The 25,911-nt window shown below is 41.8% G+C and overlaps 1 protein-coding gene across 25 annotated transcripts in view; it reads left to right on the top strand.

Annotated features, from left to right (window-relative positions):
- SLC8A1 (solute carrier family 8 member A1) overlaps positions 1–25,911 on the top strand; it is a 338,333-nt gene that overhangs the window by 39,547 nt on the left and 272,875 nt on the right. For 9 of the 25 annotated variants that reach the window (XM_036225099.1, XM_036225097.1, XM_036225095.1 and 6 more), the window contains exons 1-2: positions 7,056–7,269; positions 22,961–24,795. In XM_036225099.1, coding sequence (XP_036080992.1) covers positions 22,997–24,795 — 1,799 coding nt within the window. In that variant the 5' untranslated portion in view covers positions 7,056–7,269; positions 22,961–22,996. Of the gene's footprint in view, positions 1–5,627; positions 5,780–7,055; positions 7,270–7,309; positions 7,681–11,018; positions 11,795–22,960; positions 24,796–25,911 lie in introns of those variants that run through there. The other 16 variants (XM_036225103.1, XM_036225101.1, XM_036225102.1 and 13 more) reach the window with 12 other exon arrangements.

Below are 25,911 nucleotides of genomic sequence, written 5' to 3'. Positions count from 1 at the left end.
TTTCCTCAATAGTTTCTTTAATAAGATGCTGTTCTTTAAGTAAAACCAAAGGAGGCACTCAGAATTCTTACAGCGATTCTGCCTTAGAAGGAATACAACCATTTCATCAGTAACCTCTAGGAGCAGTCTGTCATTTTGGAATAACTCTGGTACTTAACGTCATATGAATATACTCCTAAATGCAGAAGTGCAAGCTGTGTGGCCATGCTTCTGCAGCTAACCTTGATGAAGGCTGGTGGCTTCAAGGTGAGAATTCCTAAAGGGACCTCAACTTGGCCAGAAATAAATTATCAAACAAACAAAACACTGAGCTCTATCATTTCGTCTGTTTGAGACTCTCAAGAAAGGGATGGCATCATCACTGAGAAACCCTAACTTCATTCAGGTCTTACCACCTAAACTAGTCTCTGCTCCTCCATATCTCTATCTTGTTTTCCTCGCTTCATTTCCCTCATAGCAGAATTTCCATCTGACACTCTAAGGTGTTAATTTATTTTGCTTACTGCCCCTTGTTTTTCTAATAGAATGTTAGTTCCAGGAGGGTGGGAAATTTTACTCAGGTTTTTGCACTTATATCTCTAGGGTCTAATATAGTGCCTGGTCCAGAGTAGTTCCTCATAAATATTTGCTGAATGAATACATGAAAGAATGAATGAACGAATAAATAGTATAGCTATTCTCAATCGTGTTTTATTTGTCTCTGCCCTTCCCACCTCTTTGCCTTTAATAAGAATTGCTTGACGACTGATTTTGAACAGACCAGGAAGTTCGGTTTCCTTAATTCTTAAAAAATAATAAATGAAATACAAGCATAATACCCATAAAAATAGATGTCTAAAGAACCCTCTTGACAGGAAATAAGAGATTCTCTGACATGCTTACAAACTGGGCCAAACAGGAGCTTATAAGTAATTCCTGAGATAACTGACAAAGGGTCGGCTTACAGGCACAAGCCTGAGGCTCAGTCAGATTGCCATCTCTGTGTGGTCTGGCCTCCTGCAATGCCACAGACAATCTGTCAGTCATCGCAGAGCAGGTGGCCAGGCAGGACTGTGGATGTGGATATGGTGACAAATGTCAGTTGCTAACCAGGGCTTTCATTGTGCTGTAAGGAGATGATTGCTATTAAGTTGCAATTTGCATCGGACAGGGGCCAAAGAGTTTACCCTATAACCAAAATCTATCTTCTGTCCATATGGACCAGTCCCCCTACAAGAGACATTATGTGTTTTATTAATTCATTTACCACACCCCACAACTGCTCTAGATGCTGAGGATTGTGTGTTCTACAAGACAGACAGAGGCCCTGCAGTCATGAACTTCACTTTCTGGATCATATCTTCCAATCTGTTTATATATCTTTGTCAGGTCAATTACTGTATCTACTTGTGCCTCATGAAGACTCAAAAAGATCTATAAACATTCATTATTCTCTTAAATTTCCAAGAAAAGTTCCCATTTTTATATTTTGTTAAATATGAATTCAAAGGAGCAGCAGAATAGAAACTGCATTGTGGCAGATATAAGGAGTTTTTTTTTTTTTTCACTTGTCTTTATTACTAATTAGCTATTTGATCTTAAGCCAGTGGTCTCAGCTCTGGCTGAACCTTAGTATCACTCAGGGAACTTAAAAAAACTCCAGTGTCCATACTCCGCTTAGGATCAATGGAATCTCTAAGAGTGGACTGGGGTTCAATATTATTTTAAAACAACACAACTGATATTTCTGTCTGATCAGGATTGGGCAAATCTCTGTACTTTCTCAGCCTTTAAAATGAAAGTAATCATATCTCATCCAACTAGTTTATAAGGATTTCTTATATAAAAACTAGGTTGTAATGGCAAATAATTTTAATATCTACATAAATAGCTTATTTATTCTTGTCTACACTCTCAAAAATCCTGAAATATATCTGAAGATAGCTAATATGTGATGGGATAATATGTTCAAAGAAAAAGAAAAATATGTAGTTTCTGACCTCTTCCTTATGCTTGCTAAGCACACTATATAAGATTCTGAATTTTTTGAGACAAGAGCATATAGTCTTATTATTTCCAGACACTCCTAGTGTAGCAGAATCAGCATCATTAAAATCATAAATTAAGACACCCATAAGTTCAGTCTATTTCCCCCTTAGGTATTTTTGTTATGAGTATTTTCAAGTGCTATTGTCTGGGCACTGCGTTAACTACTAAAACATTGGCAATTCTCAGAAGATTTTAATCAGTGCCCAGCAATTGAAGATGCAGAGGAGACTATACATCGTAGACGATACCTCAGAAAAGAGATTTATTGAAAAAGCTGAAGTGCAATCTCTCAGGGACATTGCTTCAAGGAACAGCTGCCTGGTACAGAGCGTCCCAGGGGCTTCATCTTGAATCCCTGTTGATGGAGAGTCCTTGAATCAACACTGAGGAAAGTTTGTGCACACTTAGAGAAGAAGTTATTGTTCTAATAAGATCCTCTATTAATAAAATTAATGTGACAACCAAAATCTTCATTGTAGTAGAATTTGTTTAAAATGACTTCACTGGACATTATAACCTCAGATTATAATAGCGATGGGACCAAGTTGATATCCAGGCATAGAGGAAAATAAATGTTGCGATGCGGTAAGAATGTGGTGCCCCCTTTAGCAATCACATAACCACACTCTGTACTTATAAAATCAGAAAGTATACAAAGAGTTCCTTTCATTGCAGAGAGAAAAGATACTTTTTATTACGGAGGCATCATTTTCCTGGATTATTCGTTGTATAAAATTCTGTATAACAAAAAGGATAGCATTATTATTGTCAATAATGAGATGGTCTGAATATGTAGAACCTAATTATATATAACTTTTTTTTTACTTTAAGTATGTCATTTTTACGGAAGTTTACCAAGAATAATAAAAACAATGACATCATTTATTGAATAATGATCAGGAACTATGTCAAACATATTATATGCATTTTATCTTCCTATAGTTCCTTGAAGAAGATTTTACCATCTAAATTTTCCAGACAATGATACTGTGACTCAAAGAGGTTAAGAAGCTTTCCCTAGGTCGCGCCTCCAGAGGTAATATTCTGACTCCAGCTATTCTGACTCCAAAGCCTTAACTCTTAACCAGTCTCTGTTCTTTTCTCACCCGCTAGTTGCTCTAGATAATGATTCTGCCACTAAGTTACTCATGGGTAACCTTAACATTGGTAAAGTTGTGGAAAACAGACTAGATGTGCCCTTAAGGCAATAAGGGGCAGAAATGAAAAACAGAAGTGTTAAGATTTTGTACAAGCCCAACCCTTGACTCTAAGTTGCTCAAATGCAGAAGTGCAGGCACCTGATATCCAAAGACTGTGACAAATTTATAGAAAGTGGGTGACCTCACAGAGATAGAGCACAGGGAAGAATGGGTTATAATGGCGAATCTACTAGGAGGTTTCCCACTCAGTAGCAGAGCCCACTTCCTGGATAGGGTTCCAATTTGGTGCTCAACTGATCAAAACGAAACAGAGAAGTAAAAGTTTAATTGTAGGAATAAGACCCCAGAGTAGGAACAATAGCACTTAGAACCCCCAGTCACCCCTGAAGCAAAGTTCCCTGGATGTAATCAGCAGTAAAGAAAAACCAAAGGACAAATAGGGCCAGAGACCCACCTGACACCCCTTGGTGTGGGAAAATGGCTAATGCTAATCTCTGCTGGCTGAGCTGAAGGTGCTATAATACTTTTTTTTTAGGTAGATATTAGCACCACACTGAGCCCATGGATGAGCAGAGAGTGAAACGGTGAAGACCGGCAGGATATTAAATGAAGTGGGGGAAGGACTGGTTCTATATTTAACATACTTAAGAAACCTCAAGCTCTGACCAAAATGATGATGGTACCTCTGACCTAAGGAATTCAAACTAAAAACGGAAGGAATTACATTACAACGAAGTAATTTTTTTTTCTCTATGATGAAAAAGTATTGGGTGTTTTAGGAAAATATTAAATAGACATATTTTTAAATGTTGATAACCCTGATCGCATGTCTAATTTTTCCATAGACTACATAAAAAAGTTGGACCTAATTCACAACTTTTCTACTCAGTCCAAAAATGAGTTGGCTAAAATCTCCTGAAGATTTGCAGAAATATAGTTCATGAAAATCTGGACCACTATTAGAATTTATCAAATCTTAGTGCTATCCCCATGGATTCCTCAAAATGGTCATGACACACTGCTTGGATACATAATGATAGAAACCCATAACTCTGAATCTCAAGTCTGAAGGAAAGAAGGGCAATCAATATTCAAGAACACAGTTAAGAAATAATATTGATAGTGGAATGTAAATCACCGCCTTCCTACATAAAGCATTTCTTCTTTCCAAAGCTGCAGGCTGCCGTAGCCTCACAATTTCCTTAACCTAGAGCTTTATGCCAGTGGTGTAGCCTTTGATAATTTTTGCAATAAAAATCCAGTCATGCTTGACATTTAGGAGGGAGCAAAAGGTTTGATTTGCCTCAGGGCCCTGGATACCTTTAATGAGAAATGAAAGGCAAAATAAAAATTAAGGGTTCAGAAATTGAGCCAAATCAAAAAGAGCCAAATTACTAGGCACTAGGCTGCTTTAAAGGTTCTAGGTAAAGAGAGGACCATTTAATGGAAGTTTATTTCCCAAGTATCCAACATAACCTAATATCAGTCTAGGTTGAAAAGAGAAGGAATAAAGAGACCCAAGATGTAGTCTTCATGCTTTCTCGTGGGATGACAAGATGGACTTTGGGCACCACTTTAATATAGACTTGATTCATGTCACAAGCATGCTTATACTTTCAAGAAAATCTGAGCTTTCACTAAGTGGTCCATAATAACAATAATAGACCACATCCTTTCTACAGGATCTATTCTAATGGGATATACTCCACTCATATTATCATTTAGCTTTTTCACTCAGTTCCTTTAGTTGGCTTTGTCCCATTTCCTATGGGTGGAGTCTTTAGTTATATGCTTTTCTCTGTGTCATTTAGAAAGCCACTTTGTTCTCCAAGCCCCTTTCGTTGAGTGTGAGCCAAGTGTCTGCCTCTCACACTCCCTTTAAGTCAGGACCCTAAGTGATTTTTGGCTGAGGACATACTCCAACAGAGAGATGGTGACTTGTGTCTCACATGTGATTCTGTTCATACCCACTAGTCAGTGCAGTCTAATAAAAAGTTTGTGTACATCGTGGCTTCCAAGAAAATTTAACTCTTAGAATGAGAAAAAGAAAATGTTCTTAGAGAGGAACGATTTGGGGATATATAAGACAAGAGGAAGCTTTCCTCCCCCTAGCCTCAATTGACCTTTGCTAATTAAAGTGTGGGCTTCATTCTGGGAGCCTGGACGGCTTGTAAGTGACGCCGAGGTGCAGATCCAGGCCTGCTCCAGCTCTGTGCATAAGAAAGGGCACTCCCCAGGTTATTCATATGCACATTCTTGTTTGAGGAGTATTGGCCTAGAACAGTTGTTCTCAACCTTGGTTACAGAGGAATCTAGCAGGGAACACATAAAATTGCATAAAATTGCTGATGCCTGGGTCCCACCCCCCAAGAGATTCCAAGTTAATGGGCCTGGGGTGTGGCCTAAGCACTGGGATTCTTAAACCTCCCCAGGCAATTCTGAGGTGCAATCAGGGCTGAGAGCCACTGGCACCGAGAGAGGCTGAGGAGGGAGGCTCCTTCCATTTCCCCTTCTTTGCTTCATAGTCAAACAGTGAGATTTCTGGTCAGAATCTCCCTTTTCGAACAGGCTGGCTGCCCCAGAGCTGCACTGTAAGTACTGGGGAGAAAACTGCTACGGAAGTTAACTTTCTGCCTAGTGCTCTTCAGCAACCTCCTTTCCCCTTCCCCATAAAGCCGCCCCGACTCCCGCACCTTGGCAAACCACGCCAGTGGTTTAAAATACAAACTTGGAGTCGTGCTTCAAGAGCTACGACATCAGAGTCTCCGGATGGGACGCTGAAATCTGCATTTTTAACAAGCTTCGCAGGTGTCTGATGTGCAGCCAGGTTTGTGAACTCCACAGTGGGTCTAGCCTTTCATCCTGCCAAGTCATTAAGGATTTGTAAGGATGAATGAGCTGTCAAGAGAGCAAGGGCCTGGTGCAATGCCCCTTTATTAATTATGGGGAAGTGATGTATTGGCAATGATAATGCTTCTCTTGGAAAGGGCAATGAATGGTTCGTCGATTGTTGCATTAGATCTTTCCCAGCTCAACCGTAATGCTCAGCTTTTACTCCTCTCTGTAATTTAAAAGCTGCATGGCTTTCATGTTAAACAGACTTGGTCTTTATCCCCAGGTGAGCTGCAATCTTTGAGGGAAATACCAACAAGGAGAATCTTTCAGATTTCTTGCCTGGGGAATACCTCTCTCCCCACCCCCATATCCTTATCTGCTTGTGTCAGCAGCTACTAGCCAGCGAGCGTGTCGCTGTGCATGTCTAATATGTAGGAAAAACACGGCGTGAGGATTTAAGAGAAAAACCATTGATAGATCCCCGATCCCTTTGCGAAAAGAAAGCTTCCTTTAGCAGAAGGAAAGAAAGTGGAGAAAGATATATCCGATTAACAATATCAGAGGTGAGAAACGAGTAGGAGACTTGGGGTTGAGGTTCTGTCTGTGGGCGAGGCGAGGAGGGTTGATAAGAAAAGTTGCAGCGCCTGTCTGAGCGTGTAACCGATGGGCTGGGCGCCGGGGAGAGCGCTAGCGCGCGGCCAGAACGCACTGCGGGCGGAGAGCCGGGAGGAAATCGAAAAACCTCAGCGGCGGAGGCTGGGAGGCTGGAAGGGCTCTCCGCCTGCTGGGTGCTCCGGAACCGCGCGGGCCCTACTTCTCAGGCTGGAGCCGAGGGCGCCGGGGGGCGCGCAGAGGGCCGAAGCGGAGGGGCTCGGCGGGCCGCGGCGGCGACGGCGGCAGCGGGGCCGAGCACGCGTGTGAGCCGGCGCGAGGCTGCGGGCGGCGGGCGGGCGAGTGTGCGCGGGGGGCGGGGGAGCGCGCGCGCCGCCGGGGCCCCGGCCCTCCCAGCCTCCCGGCCTCGGCGCCTGCCTCCCGCCCGCGCGCACCGGCTGCCCGCCGCCGCCGCCGCTCCTGCTCGCGCGGGCGCTGCACGCGAGCCTGCCCGCTGTCGCCTGCTTTGTGCTTACCCCTGAAGATGGGAGCGACCTCTTCCTAATCGGGAGCTATTTAAAAGGAGGGAGTGTGCCGTATTTCCCAGTAGCGTGGAGGAACGGGGGCAGGATCCATCCACACTTCCCCAAACCAGGTAGGATCTTATGATGGGCAAGCAGGGGGATTTGGTCCAGATACCGCCAACTATTTTCCATTTGTTGTTCATAAGGCTACACTTCCCTCCGCTTTGACAAAGGACCGGCTCCTAAATTGTGTGTGTGTGTGTGTGTGTGTGTGTGTGTCCCTACACATTTTCTGGGATGTCCGCGCTTACGAGAGAGTGAGATTGCTCGGACTCGAGCGGCTGGGCGTGAGTGTGCCTGCCTGCCTGTGCCGGCTGCGGGCGGAAGAAAGGGTTACTGAGCAGAGAGATGCTGCACCACGCACCGCGCTGGGCTCTGAGGATTCAAGGCGCGAAGAGCTGAGTCCACCCGAACGCAGCGCTGCTGGGGATCCAGGCGTCCCCGCCCGCTGGGCTCTGCTTCGCGGTCATTCCCTCCTCCTGGTAATCCCTGGGGTCTTCCCCGAGACCACCTTTGCGAGTCTCCTCTTTTCTGGCTGGGGCTGGGGGCTCCTTCACTACCGACTGCGGAGCAGAGGGAGGTGTGGCTCAGGCCCGGGGGCGCAGGCGGGAGAAATGCAGCAGGGAAATGGGCCGAAGGGTCCCCGGTTTCTGGGCACTATGTCAGAGTGTGCCCTGGGGATTCTGCTGCACATTTCCCCCCAAAGAAATTCGAAGGGAACTTTGCAGCTGCATTATCTGCCTCTGGAGCCTTGCTGGCTCTTGAGGGAATGGTCTGTCTTGTGAGATGTGAGGATACCCTTCTTGGCTCCACCTTAATGAAGATGAGGGAGGTCTTTGGGTGGACAGTCAGCGAAAGGAACCAGATTCGCCCAGGCGATGCTTTAAAAAATACAGTATGTGTCCATCCTTGATTTTAAAAATCCCCTCCCCCATGGATTCCGGTGACTGATGAATGGCTTGGGCTGGCAATTTGTATTTCCCTCTCCAGACAAAGTGGAAGTGGTCGGGTTCAGGGCAGAGTAATCAAATTTAACAAAGAATTTTTGTGAAGAGAGCGATGTGCATGGTGTCCGCAGTCATTGGAAAAAAAGTCGAGCTTTGCACTAGGTATTTTTTAACCCCCCTCTTTAGGATGTCTCCCTTGCTGGCCGGCTCTCTCTCCTGCTAGTCAGCCACTAGTGGTTGTGAACATAACAATACAAACTTTGTCCTGCTGGAGGTGTAAAGACTAAAAAGAGAAAAAAGGATATCAGTAGGAGGTGTAGTGGAAGACGCTTTTAAAAAAAATGACAGATATGGTAAAGACAGTACAGGCATCTCGATCATGGAGGAGCTAGCAGAGTAGGTGGAGATTCTAATCAGATCTGGTTAAAGGCAGAGCGTGAGTATCTCCAAATGTGAACAACAGAACATCCACAATCCAGCATCGGTGTAGAGATTTCCTAAGGGAAATTAGGAGCGACTAGGAGGGGGTTCTTCAAGCATAACACCCACCCACACCTACACACACACACACACACACACACACACACACACACACAGCCTCACCTGGTTTCTCTTTCCCAGAGCTGCAGCAAGTCAGGAGAAGAGGGAGGAAAATGCATCTAGATGTTTCATTCATTTCAGATAAGAAAACAAAGCCAAAAATAGGGATGATTGTCTTTAGGTTCCTCTTTCAAATCCTGTGTTACTTGGATTTAGCTCTGTGGGTTTTTCTAAACTTGCTTAATTGGGTGGTCAGGTGGGTATGAAAGGAGGAAGGAACGGAGACTAGTTCCATCTTTGGGGCCTTGTGAATGAGAAGGTGGGGGAAGACCCACTTATTTCATCAAAAAGCAAAATGTGATTTCTTAAATGGTTTTTATTTTATAAATTCTTCCTGCTTGAAGGGTTCCATTTGGATCTAAGGGCTCTTTTTAATTAGGATTTTCCCCAGCTACTATAGAAGGATCCCTGATTTTATCCCCTAAAATGGCTGTTGTCTTTTATTAAATATGGGATGATTAATTCCTAAGGGCGAGGGGAAGAACTAGACAAAGGTAAACCATTATTCACTGTTGAGCTGTTGCAAAAGAGTAAGTGTCCATGACAATCAGACTTCGTCTACTGTGTTCTACAAGCTTAACAGGGCTGGAAGAGGAAAAGTAACGTGAACTAAAAGAATGTGAAAGCTATACTTTATATTAGTCTGCTTGTTTATCTATCTACCTACCTACCTACCTACCTTTCTACCTTTCTATTTACTTTTTACCAGTACTATTTAAAGGTTTCTACAGAATCTTTTTGGATTAGGATTGAGAACTAGATATTCCTTTTGTTAGCTATGAAGGGGAAGAAAATGCATAGCAGTAGCAGTGCTTTAACTCCAAATAAAATTACAAAAGGAAAATAAAAAATAGTAACACAGGAAGATTTGCAAGAATTATATTAATTGCTCTTTTAAACTTACTACATTTTGAGGAAAAAAGTATATTCCAAGAAATCTTCAGCATTTTGTTAGGAAGCTATATTTAACATGTTTTTTATCAGACGAAAATAGACTTTTATTTATCTTCCAAAGTAAACGCATGGCTCCATCCCCCTAAGTACTTATTGTGTTTCTTTGACAAAATAAATGATGAGGAAAGCTTTGCAGATCCAATAAAGTTTTATTCCCCCTTTAAAGCAAGTTAAAGCGTTCATTTAGTTCATGGATGTGTTTCTCCCAGAGTAAGTGCATTTTAGGACTTTACCATCTGATTTTCACGTTGAAATTCAGTGAGAGGAGCCCTTTCTCCGTGGTGCCTTCAGATAGAGGGAGACTAGCATGTAAGTAAGAAGCAAGCAGCCTGTCTCATCAGCATGGAAATAAAAGACATCAAAACAAAAAGAAATTAAATCTGGAAAAAGAAATACACAATAAAAAGAGGAAGTTAGAGTACATACCTTTCATGGTTTCTATTTTTTCAGAGTGTGCGTATGTTGCTTTTAACCAAAAATTAAATTGTTGTGTTACATTTACTAAGAACTTAGAAATCAACACGTGATGAGCTCTCTTCTTCCAGATCCTTCCATCCTTTTTTTTTTTTCCTCTAAAGGATAAATGTCTGTTGCCGAAACATCTTCCCAAATCATCCATACCTCATAGTTAGACCCCTCATCAGAACCTCTACCAAATGGTCTCCCATCTGACCGAATTCTCCTGCTCCCCCTTGTGGCAAATATTCTCCCCGACTTTCCCTAGGTTCTGGAATCTCATCTAGCATCGCTTAGAACTCCCTTAGCTGCCTATCACTTTGGCTCTAATTCTCAGTGGTAATTGTGGCTCACCAAGCCAGTGGGTTGCTGAACTAGCTCTTTTCAGTTTTCTCTCTGAACAAAGAGGTGTCTAATGCTTGGAGACATACTTGAGATTTAGTGGAAATAAATGTGAGATGTTTTCTGACCCATTGAAATTGACTGGATTCTGGGAATGTGAGCTTTCAGACTCTGCCTCTGAGGTTTTGTATTGGACTGAGGGCTAGTCCAGTGGGGCCTCATTAAGTGCAATGGGATTATTTCCAGTTTTCTTTCTCTTCCAAAAGGGGTGTGTGTGTGTGTGTGTGTGTGCGTGCGTGTGTGTGTCTGTCTTCATCTCTCTCCCTCAGCCTCCCTCCCTCCTCAGCCTCTTATGCACACACACATACACACATCACAAAATATATTTTATATAACAGATATTTTTGAAGATAAACTAAACAATGATTAGGTTCTCAGTAGGATTTGTAAATCAAATAGCCCATTTTCTGAACTGGAGACTCCTAGGAGAAACTACTTTACTGGTATGTTTTTATTAAAAGAAGTTCAGAATACAAATTAGGAGGTTGGGTGCCTCTTCCTAGTGTGTTGACTTAACTTAGAAGATAGTTTCTCACAGCCCTTGCTGCCTGTAGTGTTTTTGGTAGGTTCTCTTTGCTGACAACTCTGTATTGAACCCTATGTGTTTTATAGCTACGTTTGTGATTGTCCTTTTATCTACCCAGCCAGGAGAGCGGAGTAAAGGTTCAAGAGAAGCACATTTTCTCTTTATCTGAAAATTTCTTGCCAATTTTGGGAGAAGAAAGAGAAAAATCCTGACTGGTCGCTGAAGTGAAGGAAATGTGTTTGTGGTCAAGGGCAAGTTAACAGTCTATAAGGTGTTTTGAGGAGGGAAAAACGTCTCTAAGTTCAAAGCATTTATCCATCGGCCAACATAGGATATGAAATTTTTCACTCTTAGAGGCATTCCTTTGAATAAGCAATTCCATGCAGTAAGTAGATCCCTAGTAAAATGCAGTGATATTACCTAAGAAGGAGCTACCATTAATTCTTGCATACCATTAGCATCTTATTCATTTTTACAAACTTGGGTTGATTTATTAGATCGGCTGGCAGATAGAAAGTCCTGAGGGCCTGGAACACAGGAAGATGCGGAGGAAGTGAAAGAATTTTGAAACTAGGTTGCTGCCCAGTTACTGTCCTGAGAGGGCCCTTCCGATGGGGAAGTGTGAGGGACCTGAGTGCCTGGGGACAGAACTGCCGAGAGGAGCAGCAGAAATAAACTTCCACGCTGAAATTTTACTTCTGGGCAGCAAAGGTAACAAACATTTGATCCTTTCTTGAAATGTTAGCCTTTTCAAGTGTTCTGAATAATGGGCAAAATCTTTTCCCTGCTGTGAGACGATATCCTTAAAACCTTGAATGGCTTATACTGTATCATTTTGGAATTTCATACCAGTAACCTAGAAAGCTAGTGTGATGTCAGTGCAGACAAATGGTTTCTTGCATATGTAATAGACGTAGAAAAATATGTGTAAATAGTAGAATCCATCTTCATTTTTTTTTAAAAAAAAAAAAAGGCAGAAAAAACAATTGCTTCGTAGATGTCACTGCACGTGCAGTCAGCATAATTAATAATTTCCTCGTTGAATCTGATGTGATATGAAGTCAAACAGACAAGAGGTGATTCAGCAGTTTATTTCAACCCACCCATGATAATTTAGTGAGGACTCAGTGTATGCAAGGCACTGTGATGGGCTTCTCAGAGAATGCAGATGATGAAGAGGAGTTATTTGACATTTGTTGAGCACTCATTATGTTCCAGGGACCAGTCTAAGCACTCAGTATATATTTTCTCATTTCATGCTCATTAGTGCCCTGCAAGAAAGCATTCTATCCTAATTTAAAAATGAAGATGATGGCTCAGTTCAATAACTTGTCCAAGAGTTAATAGGTGATGGTATGGGTTTTTAAGGCTGTTCGAAAGCCATGCTCCTTGCGCCATGTTCTATGTTCTTAGGGATGTCCTGGTTTAGAGTAGGTAAATACTGGGCCAAGTGAGATAGATTGCTGTAACTAGTGAGCAAAATGCTGTAGAGTTGAAAGGAAGAAGAGAATATTGGAGAAGGCTTCATGGAGGAGGAGGCATTTTAGATTGTTCTCAGAGAGGAAAAAAAAAGCCTTCAAAAATAATTAAAGCCTGGCTATTTTTAAATAAAGAGCCCAGCTAAATTATGACAAGGACAACCTTGGGGCAATGTTAGGGCCATTTCCAGACTTTTCAAATTAGCTGTCTGTCACCATCAGTACCATACCATGGGAACTGTGGATTGCACAAATGTGTTTTACACATGAAACCAAAATTTATGATGAATTTCCTACATAGCCTTGAAGGAGAGGGGCTGTAATACTCCGAGTGGTCAGGCAAAGGACAGACCACCTGGCAGCCTGCTCCTCCCTTAAATTTGATGGTACGTTTCTTGTGCCATTATAGGTGATTTTTCTTTGTTTAGCACCGAATGGCTCTGGTGCTTTTCCCCTTGAGCCAGCTCCTCACATCTGCTTCCCCTTACAGCAGAGGACCTGGGGCCCTCATTGGTTCTGCTCTGCTGATGGATAGCATCCAGACCCGGCAGCAGGTTTAGAGAATGGGACTGCTTACTCTACATGCAAACCTAAATTTTCTCTGTAGACCAGGTTGGAAGCCCAGAGGGAGTGGCATCAGCCAGGAGCAAAAAGAGAGTTTGGGGAAGTGTTCAGTTGAATATTAGATGTCTCTCAGAAGTCCTAAGTCACTCTTCCAAAACTATCTACCTTTCAAATGTTGGGGGATGTGAGCCCCTTAGAGCTGAAATTTGTGAGGTGGTGCTGGGCAGAGTTGATGTCTCTTTTTTGTCCCTGATTCATCATTGTCTTTCTTCTGCTGGATGGGCAGCTAGCCATCAGCGGCTGGTTTTAAGAGCTTCTCTTCAACCAGTGCTCTTGCTGCTTAGAACCACAGCTAGCTGCTCTGGAAAACACATCAGAGATCTGTTTTGTTTTGTTCTGTTTTTTAAACAAATAAGTATATCGAGGGCATATGAAATGAAATTATTTTATGAGTAAGATTGGAGATAGTGAATCCATATCTATGACTCTGAAGTCATCTCACTGAAGTCACAGCTCTCTTTTTTTCTTTGATAATGTGAATTCTAGAAATGGAAATTGAATATCATAGCTTTAGATTGTTAGCAAAATTCCCCAATATTACAGATCGGGCTGAAAAAGAGGAAGTGACTTGTCCAGGTCCACATGCCTGGTCAGTGAGAGCTGAGACCAGTGAGCCTTTCCGCTGGCCCCCAGGCTCACAACCCTTCCACCCACCACATTGCCCCCAGGGGTGTGGTAGACTGCGGTTAACTTCAATTGCATGCCTGTGATCTCAGAGGGGAAAGGTCTCACGTAAATTATAAAAAATTGCTTTCAGTATTTTTTAAAAATATGATCTCATACCCCAGCATATCTAAGAAGGTAGCCAGTGAGTAATCTCATTTCAGAGAAGGATAATTACAAAAGTGTCAACCCAAGGCCTTGCATTCCAGCAACCTTTTGCCTGGCTTCCTGCAGAGTACCCTAAAATTCAGCTCTCCTGTTATATCTTCAGCAGAGCCTTTCCTAACTCCTTAGTAGGTCAGGTCCTCCATTACTTACTCTTATAGGACTGTGTTTTTCCTTTATGGCGTTTATCATAGTTAATAATTACATTTCTTTTTATAACAATTAAATTAACATCTGTTATTTGTCTTCCCAGTTAGATAATATATTCCAGGAGGAAAGAGAATGTGCCTGTTTAGTTCAGGGTCATAGCCCCAATGCTTTGTACATTTCCAGACACATAATAAATATTTGTTGAATGAATGAATGAATATTCTTTCATTAGTTATTGATATTGATGAAAACAGTCTTTGCTTAAACAAAGACTTAATAGGCAGAAGTTACTGTCTTTACTTGCTAATTAAATTATTAAATTATTAGCATTTCTTTCTTCACTGACTTTTTTTCCTCTACTTTTTAAAATTGATTTTCTCCAGCAGGTTTTCAGCTATCACAAAAAAAAAAACCCCAACCAAACAAATAATAACATAATGTCTTGGCATTGTTACTAACATTGAAACCATAACACTTAAGCTAGTATTTAAGCAGTTCCTCAAATACAAGTGTATGGAGTGGGTTTAAATGGAATATTCACTACATGATTTATTTTGTAGAGAAATTATATTTTCATAAACTACTCAGCTATTTGTATAAACATTTCATGTTTTCCCCTAAGCCACTCAATTGATTCCTCTAAATAATAAAATTTGGCTCGTTCCTTTCTAAGCTGCTTCTGTTTTAAAAATTAATTTGTTCTATGTACATATACATTTGTTTTTGAGCCATGCCACTGGGTATATTGTCAGGAACTCTAGAAAACTTTAGCATATAATATCAATGAAGGGTTACTATTATGTGAGCATCTGTCAACTCTAGGTTTTTCTTTAACTATTTCTTCCTACTTCCTACTTCTGCTCTTCCCAAGAGCACCTTATTCTTTCAAGGACTGTGATTTGAGACTATGCAGGAAAATTTAAAAGACTTACAAACTTCAAGTTGATAGGATCCTAGCTCCTGAAAAACAGCCTACTTTGAAGATGAGGTTTAATGACTCAGGGAAAAAGCTGATGAAATTCACCATCCTTTGCTCGTATAACCAGTATTTTCCTTGTTAAAAAATATTTTTAAAAAATGGCATTTTAGAGGTTCCTATCATATAGCTCGAAATGGGATTCTGTATTAAACCTCACCAGTCTCAAGGGGGAGACTAAGAAAGTGAAAAGAGTGACTACAAAGATTTATTCTGGAGATGAAGTGAGTGGGGAGAGTAGATGATACCCCATAAAGAGCCTATAAATTAAAGAACGCAGCTTTCCTCAGCTCCTAAGGCTTCTAGTTTGCGGTTTACAGTTCTGTGTATTTTCTGCCTCAATTCAGGGCTTGTGTATGAAACCTAGATAAGAAGGCCTGACTCTGTTTCTGCTGGATCTTTGTCACATATCAATGAAGTGTCTGTCCTAGCAACCCTTACCTGTTTCTACTTAGAGAAGGCAGAACTAACCCTTGACCAAATTATGAAGTAGTATACATTACTCCTAGTGCTTAAACCTCTTTTGGGGGCCCTGGTGATCTCCTATTAGGGTCAGTTCTTCTCTGCCCTGCCCTCACCCCATACACACACACACACACACACACACACACACACACACACACACACACACACACTCACCAATGGCTTCTTGTTTTCATGTTGCCTGCTTTCTAGTTTGTATTTGCTAAGCCTGCCGCATGCTTCTTCTACCCTTCTACCCAGTTTTACCTTTCATGCCTTTCCACCCTTTTAGGCCAGTATTTCACAGAGGGTGGTGTCAAAACTGCCCATATCAGAGCTTTGTACATGGAGGCCACTCACTAGATGCTTGGTGAATAAATAAATGGTTCCCTCTTTAGAACTAGGAATATAGAGAGGGCTGTACTTTACTCAGATAAACAAATTTCTTAAGTTGCAATGTCACCAACCTAGTGAGGAAAATATTTTTAGGTAGGAAACCTTTGTTGGGACCCAGATATAAATGCATGTATATGACCTCATTTTTGTGTGAGTAGAAGGTCAAACATCAGAGAAAGACTGCTCTTTCTCTTTAGGGTGAATGCTGAACAAATTATTATCTGAAATGGTTATTATTGTCCCTCACGAGGCCCATGAAAAATTCACAAGGTACAGAAGAGATGCTTCAAGGACCTATCTTCAGGAGCTCACTATACTTGACCTCTCTCAGTTGCAGGAGTGTTGGCTGAGCAGTATGAAGTTTCTAGAAACCTAGTTGTATTACCCCAAGACCCCAGGTGCATTAACCTGAGAACTGGGTGGTCCACTCCGAGGACATCAGGGTGCCCTTATGGTCTCACTATCTGAGTGCCTGGAAAGTCTCTTCTCTTCTTGATTCTCTAGGAATGGAAGAGTTCTGCCAGAAAGGGAACTCACTCCTTGACTACTATAATGCCCCACTAGAGTGTGAGTTTCTTTGGATATTAACTTACTCATCTTTATAACAATATCTGGCATATATGAGCGATTAAGTTGCTTGACAGAAAAACCGTGAATGAATATGTTGTTTTCCCATTCCTTTGGATTTCTTACCAGTTTAAAAATTAAAAAAAAAAAAATGTCTTGACCCCCCAAGACAGTAAATTTAGAGCTGCATTGAGATTCTTTAACAAATATTCATTTATTGTTATTAGAGCAAAGTATTAATTTGTTATGCTGAATTTTGGTATTGTCCCCAACTCCACCCATTTTGCCCTCTTTTAGTTTAGTTTTGCTTGTTCACTGCTAGGATTTCTTTATTTTCTTTTCTCCTGACCAAATGGAGAAACCTTGAGATTATTACATGACTTTGGAGTGATTTCAGACCTCAGAGTTTAGCTGATGATCCTCCAGATGGATCATGTTTCTCTTGGTTCGTGATGAATGGGAGGGAATGCTTATAACACCCTCACTTGGGGTGTGGGGAGGCAGGATACAGGAGAAGTAAACATAAAAGGCTCTGATGAGATACTGAAAACTACACATACTTATTCAAATGGGAGGAGGGGTAGCAGAGGAAGGTTATTCTGCACTAAGTACCTAATAAAGAAGCATTTTACTACCACAGTATTATTATTAACAGCACTGTTAACCTATGTAGTGAAAACAAACAAGTAAAAATGGCTGTCATTTTGGAAAGCGTGGTATAACCCAAAGTGCCTGTCACTTATGTTTTTATGACTTCAGCCAGTTTCCTTTTAAGAACCATTTATTTTTCTCATTTGTAAAACGGGTATGGTAATAACTCCTTGCAATATTGTCAGAAAGGTCAGGAATAGTGAATGCAAAGCAGTCAATATAGCGCCTGGGACAAAGCAAGTGCTCAGTCAGTTATTTTATCCATTATTGTCATAAGTGCCTCTGACTGGGGCCTTTACCCTGCCCTTGGTGCTGGATAATGAATCAGAGGACAATCCTGGCTGACTTTACTTAGAGCCCAAGATTAGCAAAGTGTCTTCTCTCTGAATTCTTCTTCATTTATTTACTATTGGAAGACTCTTGTTATTCTCCAGCTTGCTTCCTCTTGCCAATATTTCCATGTCAGTATGCAGAGTGAATATATTTTAAATTTGAATTCTTGATGCACTTTCCCTTTTATGGGTCCTCTAATGGAGATGATTTGAGGTTGGTATTTGACTAGACATCTTTTTATTGTACTGAAAGGAAAAGATATGCTTTGCTGAGAATGTCCGAAATATCAGGACCCTCTCAACAAAGCACATGATCTTGGCATTCCAGGAGAAATTAGCAAGTCAAGCCTCTTGTGGAAGGACCCACCCCTAGATGCTGGGGGAAATACAGGACCCCAGCCCCTCTTGCTATGCTGGAGATCAGTTTTTCCAGTCTGAAGTTCTCTGACTATGAGCCGAAATCACGTTTCCTCTTCTCCACCTAACACTGACATTGGTTTTTCAGTGTGATACTGGCCCCTGCGTATTTTAGGGGCATCCACTTCACATAGAGAACATTTTAAAATGCAGATGCCCAGGCCTAGCTCCCAAATTCTGATTCGCTATCAAAGATTTGGTGAATCAGCACATGACCCTATCTCAATGATTTTATTCATTCAACAAGCAGGTTCTGTGCATATTCTATGTGCCAGGCTCTCTGCTCTGGGAACTGGAGATATATCAGTGAACAAAAAAGACACAAATCCCTATCCGTACAGAGTTTACATCTGTTAGAGAGGGAAAGAGAGTAAACAGAACCATTAAGTAAATCGTATAGCACATACGAAGTAGAAAGTTCTGTGTAGAAAACCAAAGTAGGGGACAGGGCCAAGGGGCACAGCTCATGACTTTTTAATAACTTCTTCATTATCCTAAATTTTAAATCCATCTTTCCTTTTCTGGCCACGTCGCCTGGCTCTTACTCCAGTTGTTTTTTTTTTCTTCTTTTTTTTGATGAATGAGGTGGGTGTTTTCTAACGTGGGACAGGATTCTGGCTCTAGTCCTCCAAGTTCAAGCAGAAAGGGCTTGAGCTCCTTATATGACCTGTCACTGCCTGTCCCTTAGAGGTCTTGTTCCAATTTATCAGGCAGCAAAGAGGAAAAGGTCCCCTTGGGGGTGCGGGGGGAGGTAATAGCAGAGAGTTACTGTGGACACCGAACTCCTTCTTGAAGTGTGTCATGGCCTAAAGGCCTGAGGTTGGAGACCAGAACAGTAATTGGCAGCCTAGGTGGATGGTCAGATAAGGAAAGTCATGCTCTGGCATCATCTCATTGTCTAGAAGCATTTGGAAGTGCTTGCTATAGTAGTGGATAAGAATTTGTGGTTGCTTTAATATTGCCTTAGAAACAGATTAATTTCTTAGCTTTGAGGCTTTCAGTCAGCAAGAATTACATAGAGGGGAATTCCAGGTCCTGATAAAAGAGAGGCAGGGAGTTCCTTGGACTAACCCCAGCTGCCAATCATCAGAATGAGTTTAGGCAGCCTCCTGCACTGGACTGGTGGGAGTGCCAGAGGTATTCCTTCTCTCTGAGTCAGTTTCTCCTTGGTAGTCAAAACTGGCTATAGCTTCTCACAAGGAGCCCAGGGCTCTGCAGCCTCACTACTCAGGCCTCTGCTGGGGGATTCTCTTCCTTACTCTTTATACAGGCAGTTTGATAAAGATCTGTCTGCAGGTATGTGTTTCCAGTCCTATGACCTCTCCCTTCAACATAGGCAGCTTGGCTTACTCAGTTGGGTATCTTTTCCACATCCTTTGTCAGTGCCATTCAGGTCTGTAATCTGTAGGTGCTGGAGCTGTTTGGCTTCTTTTAAAATAAATAGTGAGCAGAAGATCTTTGGGATATTCTTGATACTGTGCTGAAGACTCATTTGGATAATTTAATAGCTATTCCTAAGCAAGAACTGGCCACAGATGTATGAGTTGATCTGAAACCACCATGAAAATCAGCCTACTCTTTGTTACAGAGTTCAGTAGATCAGGGAAGAATATAAGAAAGCCAGCCAGCAGACAAACATATCAACAGCCTCTATTTCCTGCTTAATTTTCTTGGAAATATGTATTTGAGGAGATAGTGGGGAAGCTCAAGTCGCTCTGCTTGAATCCAATGACAAAGGAAAGACCCTGAAAGATTGGAGACAAAAGAATGAAGAAGGAACTCTTATCTAGATAACACCTATCCCACATTCTCATCAACATTGAGATTTAGTATTAATTTAATAAAGAAGCTGAAATCCAGATAGTTTTTTCCAGTTGCTTTGTTGCCAATAAAGTATATCAGAATTGATTTTACAAGTTATAATAGTGCCTACCACCTTTTGAATATAATTGTCATATTTTTGAGTTAACCTCAGAAGCACTCTTCCTTTTTCTCTGATGATGATGATGGACTTTTTACCTCTTCACCCACCCTTGGATACCTGGTACCCTTTTAGGTAAGAACATGTTGTGAGATGTGAGTTGGGGCAGGGCTTTTTGTTGGCTGACCTCAGAGTTTACTCTGAGAGTGTGTGTAGGAAGAGGTTGCCAGGTAATTGCTAAAAGGCTGGAGAGTGAAAGGCATCTGTCTCTAGGAATATGCCAGCTTACATGTTACATCACAACTATTGATGTTTGCCTGTTTGAGTCTCTAATCCATAAGATAAAAGCCAAGCTGTTGCAAACTTTCTATGGGACTTTTACCACCCAGGCCCTCCTTACCTTGTATGGAATCCAAGAGGTTTTCCAATAGGCTAGTCCAAGCTCAAGTTCAATAGTTCTCTAAGATTACTTTTGCACATTATTATATGAGTTGATTTTCTGGTCTTTTTGTTTCCACCCTTGCCCCTATAGTCTATTCTCCAGTGAACCAGCAGAAAGATCCTTTTTAAAAGGAAAATCAGTCCATATCACACCTCTGATCAGAACCTCCCTATGATTCCCATCTTCCTCACAGCCAGAGTCAGTGCCTTACATGGATGACCTCAATGGCCCGCACGATCCGTCCCCTCTGAGCCCTGCTCCCCTTGCTCGTTGCCCTTCTGCCACCCTGGTTTCTCTGTGGTTCCCAGACAATGCAAAACACAAGTCCCATCAGGGTCTTTGCACTTACTTGGAATTCTCTCCCTGCACATACCATCCCCAAGGTTTAGTCTCTTGCTTCCTTCAGGACTTTGTTCAAATATCCCCTAATCAGAGAGGCCTCCCTTAACCATCCAGTATAAATGCTGCATGCTGTGTGTATGCACACTGACACACACACATGTATACACTCACACGCACGTAGACTCCCTGTCCTCCTTATAGTTCTCCTCCTCCCACTACAGCACTTTTTCCCATCTAACCTTTGTATTTATTTGTTTGTTTTCTTCTATTAGAATATAAAGTCCGTGAGGACAGGCACTTTTTTTTTTTTTTTTTTTTTATTATTGATTGATGAATTCTCAGGACCTAGAAGAAAGCTTAGCAGGTCATTAAGAAATAAATGTTAGGTGGCACTCCAATATTTGTGGAATAAATGCATGCATAAGGGAGTTAGAACTAGACCTTCCACTGCTCTTACAGGCTGGTTCAATGTCACCTTGTTTTAAGCAGAGATGCTACAACCCGCTCAAGCCCTGCGATGGCCAAATAAGCAGAACATTGACCATGAACTTTTGCATATTCTGAAAATATGCTTCTATTTTTTTCCTTTTATTTAGAATGGAATTCTAGCACCACAACCCTCTGCTGTGTCTTCTTTATGGGAAAAATGTCAAAGCTTATCTCCTAATAGTGATGAGCTATTAAGGGCTTTAGGCATTTGTGGGCTCTCTGAGGGTCTGCCAGAATGTGCTGGGTCCGGAGGGCGCTCTCCTAGGTCTTGGCGCAGTTTCCAGTATAGGTCATCAGCAGCAAGCATGGGCCAGAGAAAGTAGGTGAATGGAGGGGGGGGGGGTTCGGGGGGGGTGGAGATGCTCAGATAGCCTGAGGTTGTGAAAGGCTCTAATCCAGCTCTACTTTTAACTTTTTATCGGGCCACAAGACTATGTTCTGACTCAGGACTCCTTCCTATCAGCACTTTGTCTGATGTCATAACTGGCCTTTCAGACCAGAGTGACCCTGATGGGGAGCAGATCCTCCTCTGCTCTGGCACCCCAGCAAGCCCTGGAGGCAGAGGTGATGTAAGATCCGAGCAGAGCTTTGCCTAAGCTGGTGTGCAAACTTGGGACCATGGTGGCTTAGTCCACCACTTTGCTTTCCAAGCTTTGTGCTGCTCAGTGACTCCGTTGCGGCAACCCTAATTGCCTACAGCCCTTCATCATATGTTACTTTGTGGTCACTGTCATTCTGCCACATGAGCTAATTTAGGTGGAATTATTGCTCCTGCATTTTTTGGTCACTTGAACCCTCTGTAGAACTAAGATGTGTTTTAGAATGACCGTGGAAAGTATGACATCAACACGAGAAGGAACATTTTATGGCTGGTAACACTGATTTCACAGCCTGCCAGGCAAAAGGCTTACACACGGCCAGACTTGGGCCTGGTTATCTTCCTTTCCTGTTATGGACAGCCTGCAGATTCTCAGGCGAGATCTGTGCACAGATGTGAAGAACTGTGCTTGAAGAACCAGATGCCCGGATGCTAATGAAGCAGGAGACCTGGGCTTGCTGAAAATTAGGAGGAAATGTGCTCTCATCAAACATGCTTTTAAAAGTGGTACTAAATGTGTGGAAATATTGCATTACAGCAGTTTTTTTTTTTTTTCCTCAAGTACAAATACCGTTGAGCTTTGATTGCAGGCAAGTATGAAGATTTCCCTGTATTTCCAATTAGGTTTGGAGCAAATGACATGATTTCATGAAATGCTATGTAGGGTGTGCTGCAGAATTTAGGATTGTCAACAGGGACCTGTATTGGTAGGATTTTTAAAGTCTGAACTTCAGAGCAGCAATGTTAATAAGGTGATTTTGACAATGAAACAGTTTCTGGAAGGTAATCATACTAACTAAAATTTAAAAGAAAATCTGCTTCAGCAACAAAGAGAAACTATTTAATGCTTCAAAAGTTTTTTTTTTTTTCATATTGGCTGTTAATGGGCATAAATGTGCATGTGACTAGGCAAGGCTATAATTGAACTGTTCATTTCCAATAAGTCAGTTGTGCACATTGTCTAGTGAACGGGACTCCATATAGAAAATTCACACGTGGAGAGGTCAAGTTGGAAACTTTACAAAGGATTACTTAATCACAGATGGATTCTTAGAATAATGATCCACCCATTGACTTTGTGATTGTCAAATATAAGCAAATCATCGGGAAAATTAGTAAAAATACATAATTAGTCATGCTTTGGATCTGGCTCTCATGATATGATTTTTTTTCTCCCACCCAACCCCCATCTTATTTTTACCAGTAGGTTGGGACAGTTGGAAATCTGCCATTGTACAACATGCTGCAAGTAAATCTCTCACCCACCTTTTCACTCGGATTTCACCTGTTAGCCATCATGGCTCTCTTATTTTCCCACGTGGACCATATCAGCGCTGAGACAGAAATGGAAGGAGAAGGCAATGCAACTGGCGAGTGTACCGGCTCATATTACTGCAAGAGAGGGGTGATTTTACCCATTTGGGAGCCCCAGGACCCTTCCTTTGGGGACAAAATTGCTAGAGCTACTGTGTATTTTGTGGCCATGGTCTACATGTTTCTCGGAGTTTCTATCATTGCTGACCGGTTCATGTCCTCTATAGAAGTCATCACATCCCAAGAAAAAGAAATAACCATAAAGAAACCCAATGGAGAGACCACGAAGACAACCGTGAGGATCTGGAATGAGACAGTTTCCAACTTGACTTTGATGGCCCTGGGATCCTCTGCTCCAGAGATCCTCCTTTCAGTAATTGAAGTATGTGGCCATAACTTCACTGCTGGAGACCTCGGTCCAAGCACCATCGTGGGAAGTGCCGCATTCAATATGTTCATCATCATTGCGCTTTGTGTCTACGTGGTCCCCGATGGAGAGACAAGGAAGATAAAGCATTTGCGTGTGTTCTTCGTGACGGCAGCCTGGAGCATCTTCGCCTATACCTGGCTTTACATTATTTTGTCTGTCATCTCTCCTGGGGTCGTGGAGGTCTGGGAAGGTTTGCTTACTTTCTTCTTCTTTCCCATCTGTGTTGTGTTTGCTTGGGTAGCAGACCGGAGGCTTCTGTTTTACAAGTATGTTTATAAGAGGTATCGGGCAGGCAAGCAGAGGGGAATGATCATCGAACATGAAGGAGACAGGCCATCTTCCAAGACTGAAATTGAAATGGATGGGAAAGTTGTTAATTCCCATGTTGACAATTTCTTAGATGGAGCTCTGGTTCTGGAGGTCGATGAGAGGGACCAGGATGATGAAGAAGCTAGGCGAGAAATGGCTAGGATTCTAAAGGAACTCAAGCAGAAGCATCCAGAGAAAGAAATAGAACAATTAATAGAATTAGCTAACTACCAAGTCCTAAGTCAGCAGCAAAAAAGTCGAGCATTTTACCGCATTCAAGCTACTCGCCTGATGACTGGAGCTGGCAACATTTTAAAGAGGCATGCGGCTGACCAAGCCAGGAAGGCTGTCAGCATGCATGAGGTGAACACTGAAATGACTGAAAATGACCCTGTTAGTAAGATCTTCTTTGAACAAGGAACATACCAGTGTCTGGAGAACTGTGGTACTGTAGCCCTAACTATTATCCGCAGAGGCGGTGATTTGACCAACACTGTGTTTGTTGACTTCCGAACCGAGGATGGCACAGCCAATGCTGGATCTGATTATGAATTTACTGAAGGAACTGTGGTATTTAAGCCTGGTGAGACCCAGAAAGAAATCAGAGTTGGCATCATTGATGATGATATCTTTGAGGAGGATGAAAATTTCCTTGTGCATCTCAGCAATGTCAAAGTGTCTTCTGAGGCGTCAGAAGACGGCATACTGGAAGCCAATCACATTTCTTCACTCGCTTGCCTCGGATCTCCCTCCACTGCCACCGTGACTATTTTTGATGATGACCACGCAGGCATCTTTACTTTCGAGGAACCTGTGACTCATGTGAGTGAGAGCATTGGCATCATGGAGGTGAAAGTATTGAGAACATCTGGAGCTCGAGGAAATGTTATCGTTCCCTATAAAACCATTGAAGGGACCGCCAGAGGTGGAGGAGAGGACTTTGAGGACACTTGTGGAGAGCTCGAGTTCCAGAACGATGAAATTGTGTAAGTTCCTTTTTTATATACATGTGTGGTTGGGTGCGTTTGTGGATGTGAGAATGAGTGCATTTTTAAAAAACTAAATGGCATACAAGGAATGGAATAGTTACTATACAAGACCACTGTCTCATCTCAGTCCTCGCTCCTGTACCATCGATATGCTCTATACTCAGAGATCTTAATTTGATTTTATTTTTACTTTTGTACTTTTGCATGTTTTAAGTACATTATAGATTAGAATAGATTGAGTCTAATGATAAAATTTATCAAACCACTTATGATGGGTTGAAAAAGTTGTATTCTAGTTTTTAATCACATAATATACACACAGAAAGAGAATATTTAAAACACTACATCTAGTCCCTAACTTCATTACTGAGTACAAATTGGGAAAGCCCAAAAATGAAACACCTCTGAAAAGAATGTCCTGGTTACCAGGGCCCACCGAAGTCATTTCTGCTGCTTTTATCTGACACTGTGTTTTTGTGACAATAGAAGATAATGTTTCTACTTAAATTCTAATGCTCGATTATGACTTAATGACCAATCCTGCCTTTTCAATTTTATGTTAATGTCTTATTTAGTTCCAGTCCGATTTTACTTTACACAATTAAACAAACCCTTTTACCCTACCGATATAGTGGTGATGAGAGAAATAAGATTCTGTCCAACCATCCAAGCTGACAGGGCACAGGTCAGAGAAAAGAAGTGGGGAACAATTTACCCTTCTTATTGCCACTTTACAGTGACACTCGACAGTGTGGTAACACAGAGTGCCTGGTTGTGCACTGATTTTTCCATTAACAGCTGCTATTTGGAGAGCTAGTTCTCTTTCCTCTCCTGGGAAAGGCATGGCACTCACCAAAAGCAAGCCTGAAAATTTGACTCAATGAGTAATGCCCAGACTGGAAAGAAGGAAGAAAGGAAACTTTCCAATATCTGCAATGCAACAAGAGACAATAAAATGAATCATTATGTTAGTTGAATCATTGGCAACTTAGGAATATCAGGAAGAAAAATATAAAAATAGTTTATTCTATAAATGGTTAACTCTTGTGTAAATGCCTTGTGATATGTCAAATGGCAAGTACATTCTCTCCAAGATGAAATCTCTCCTACCAA

Source organism: Rousettus aegyptiacus, unplaced genomic scaffold (assembly GCF_014176215.1).
Source record: "Rousettus aegyptiacus isolate mRouAeg1 unplaced genomic scaffold, mRouAeg1.p scaffold_m13_p_7, whole genome shotgun sequence".
Taxonomy (NCBI): domain Eukaryota; kingdom Metazoa; phylum Chordata; class Mammalia; order Chiroptera; family Pteropodidae; genus Rousettus; species Rousettus aegyptiacus.
This window is presented reverse-complemented; position numbering and strand designations above follow the sequence as displayed.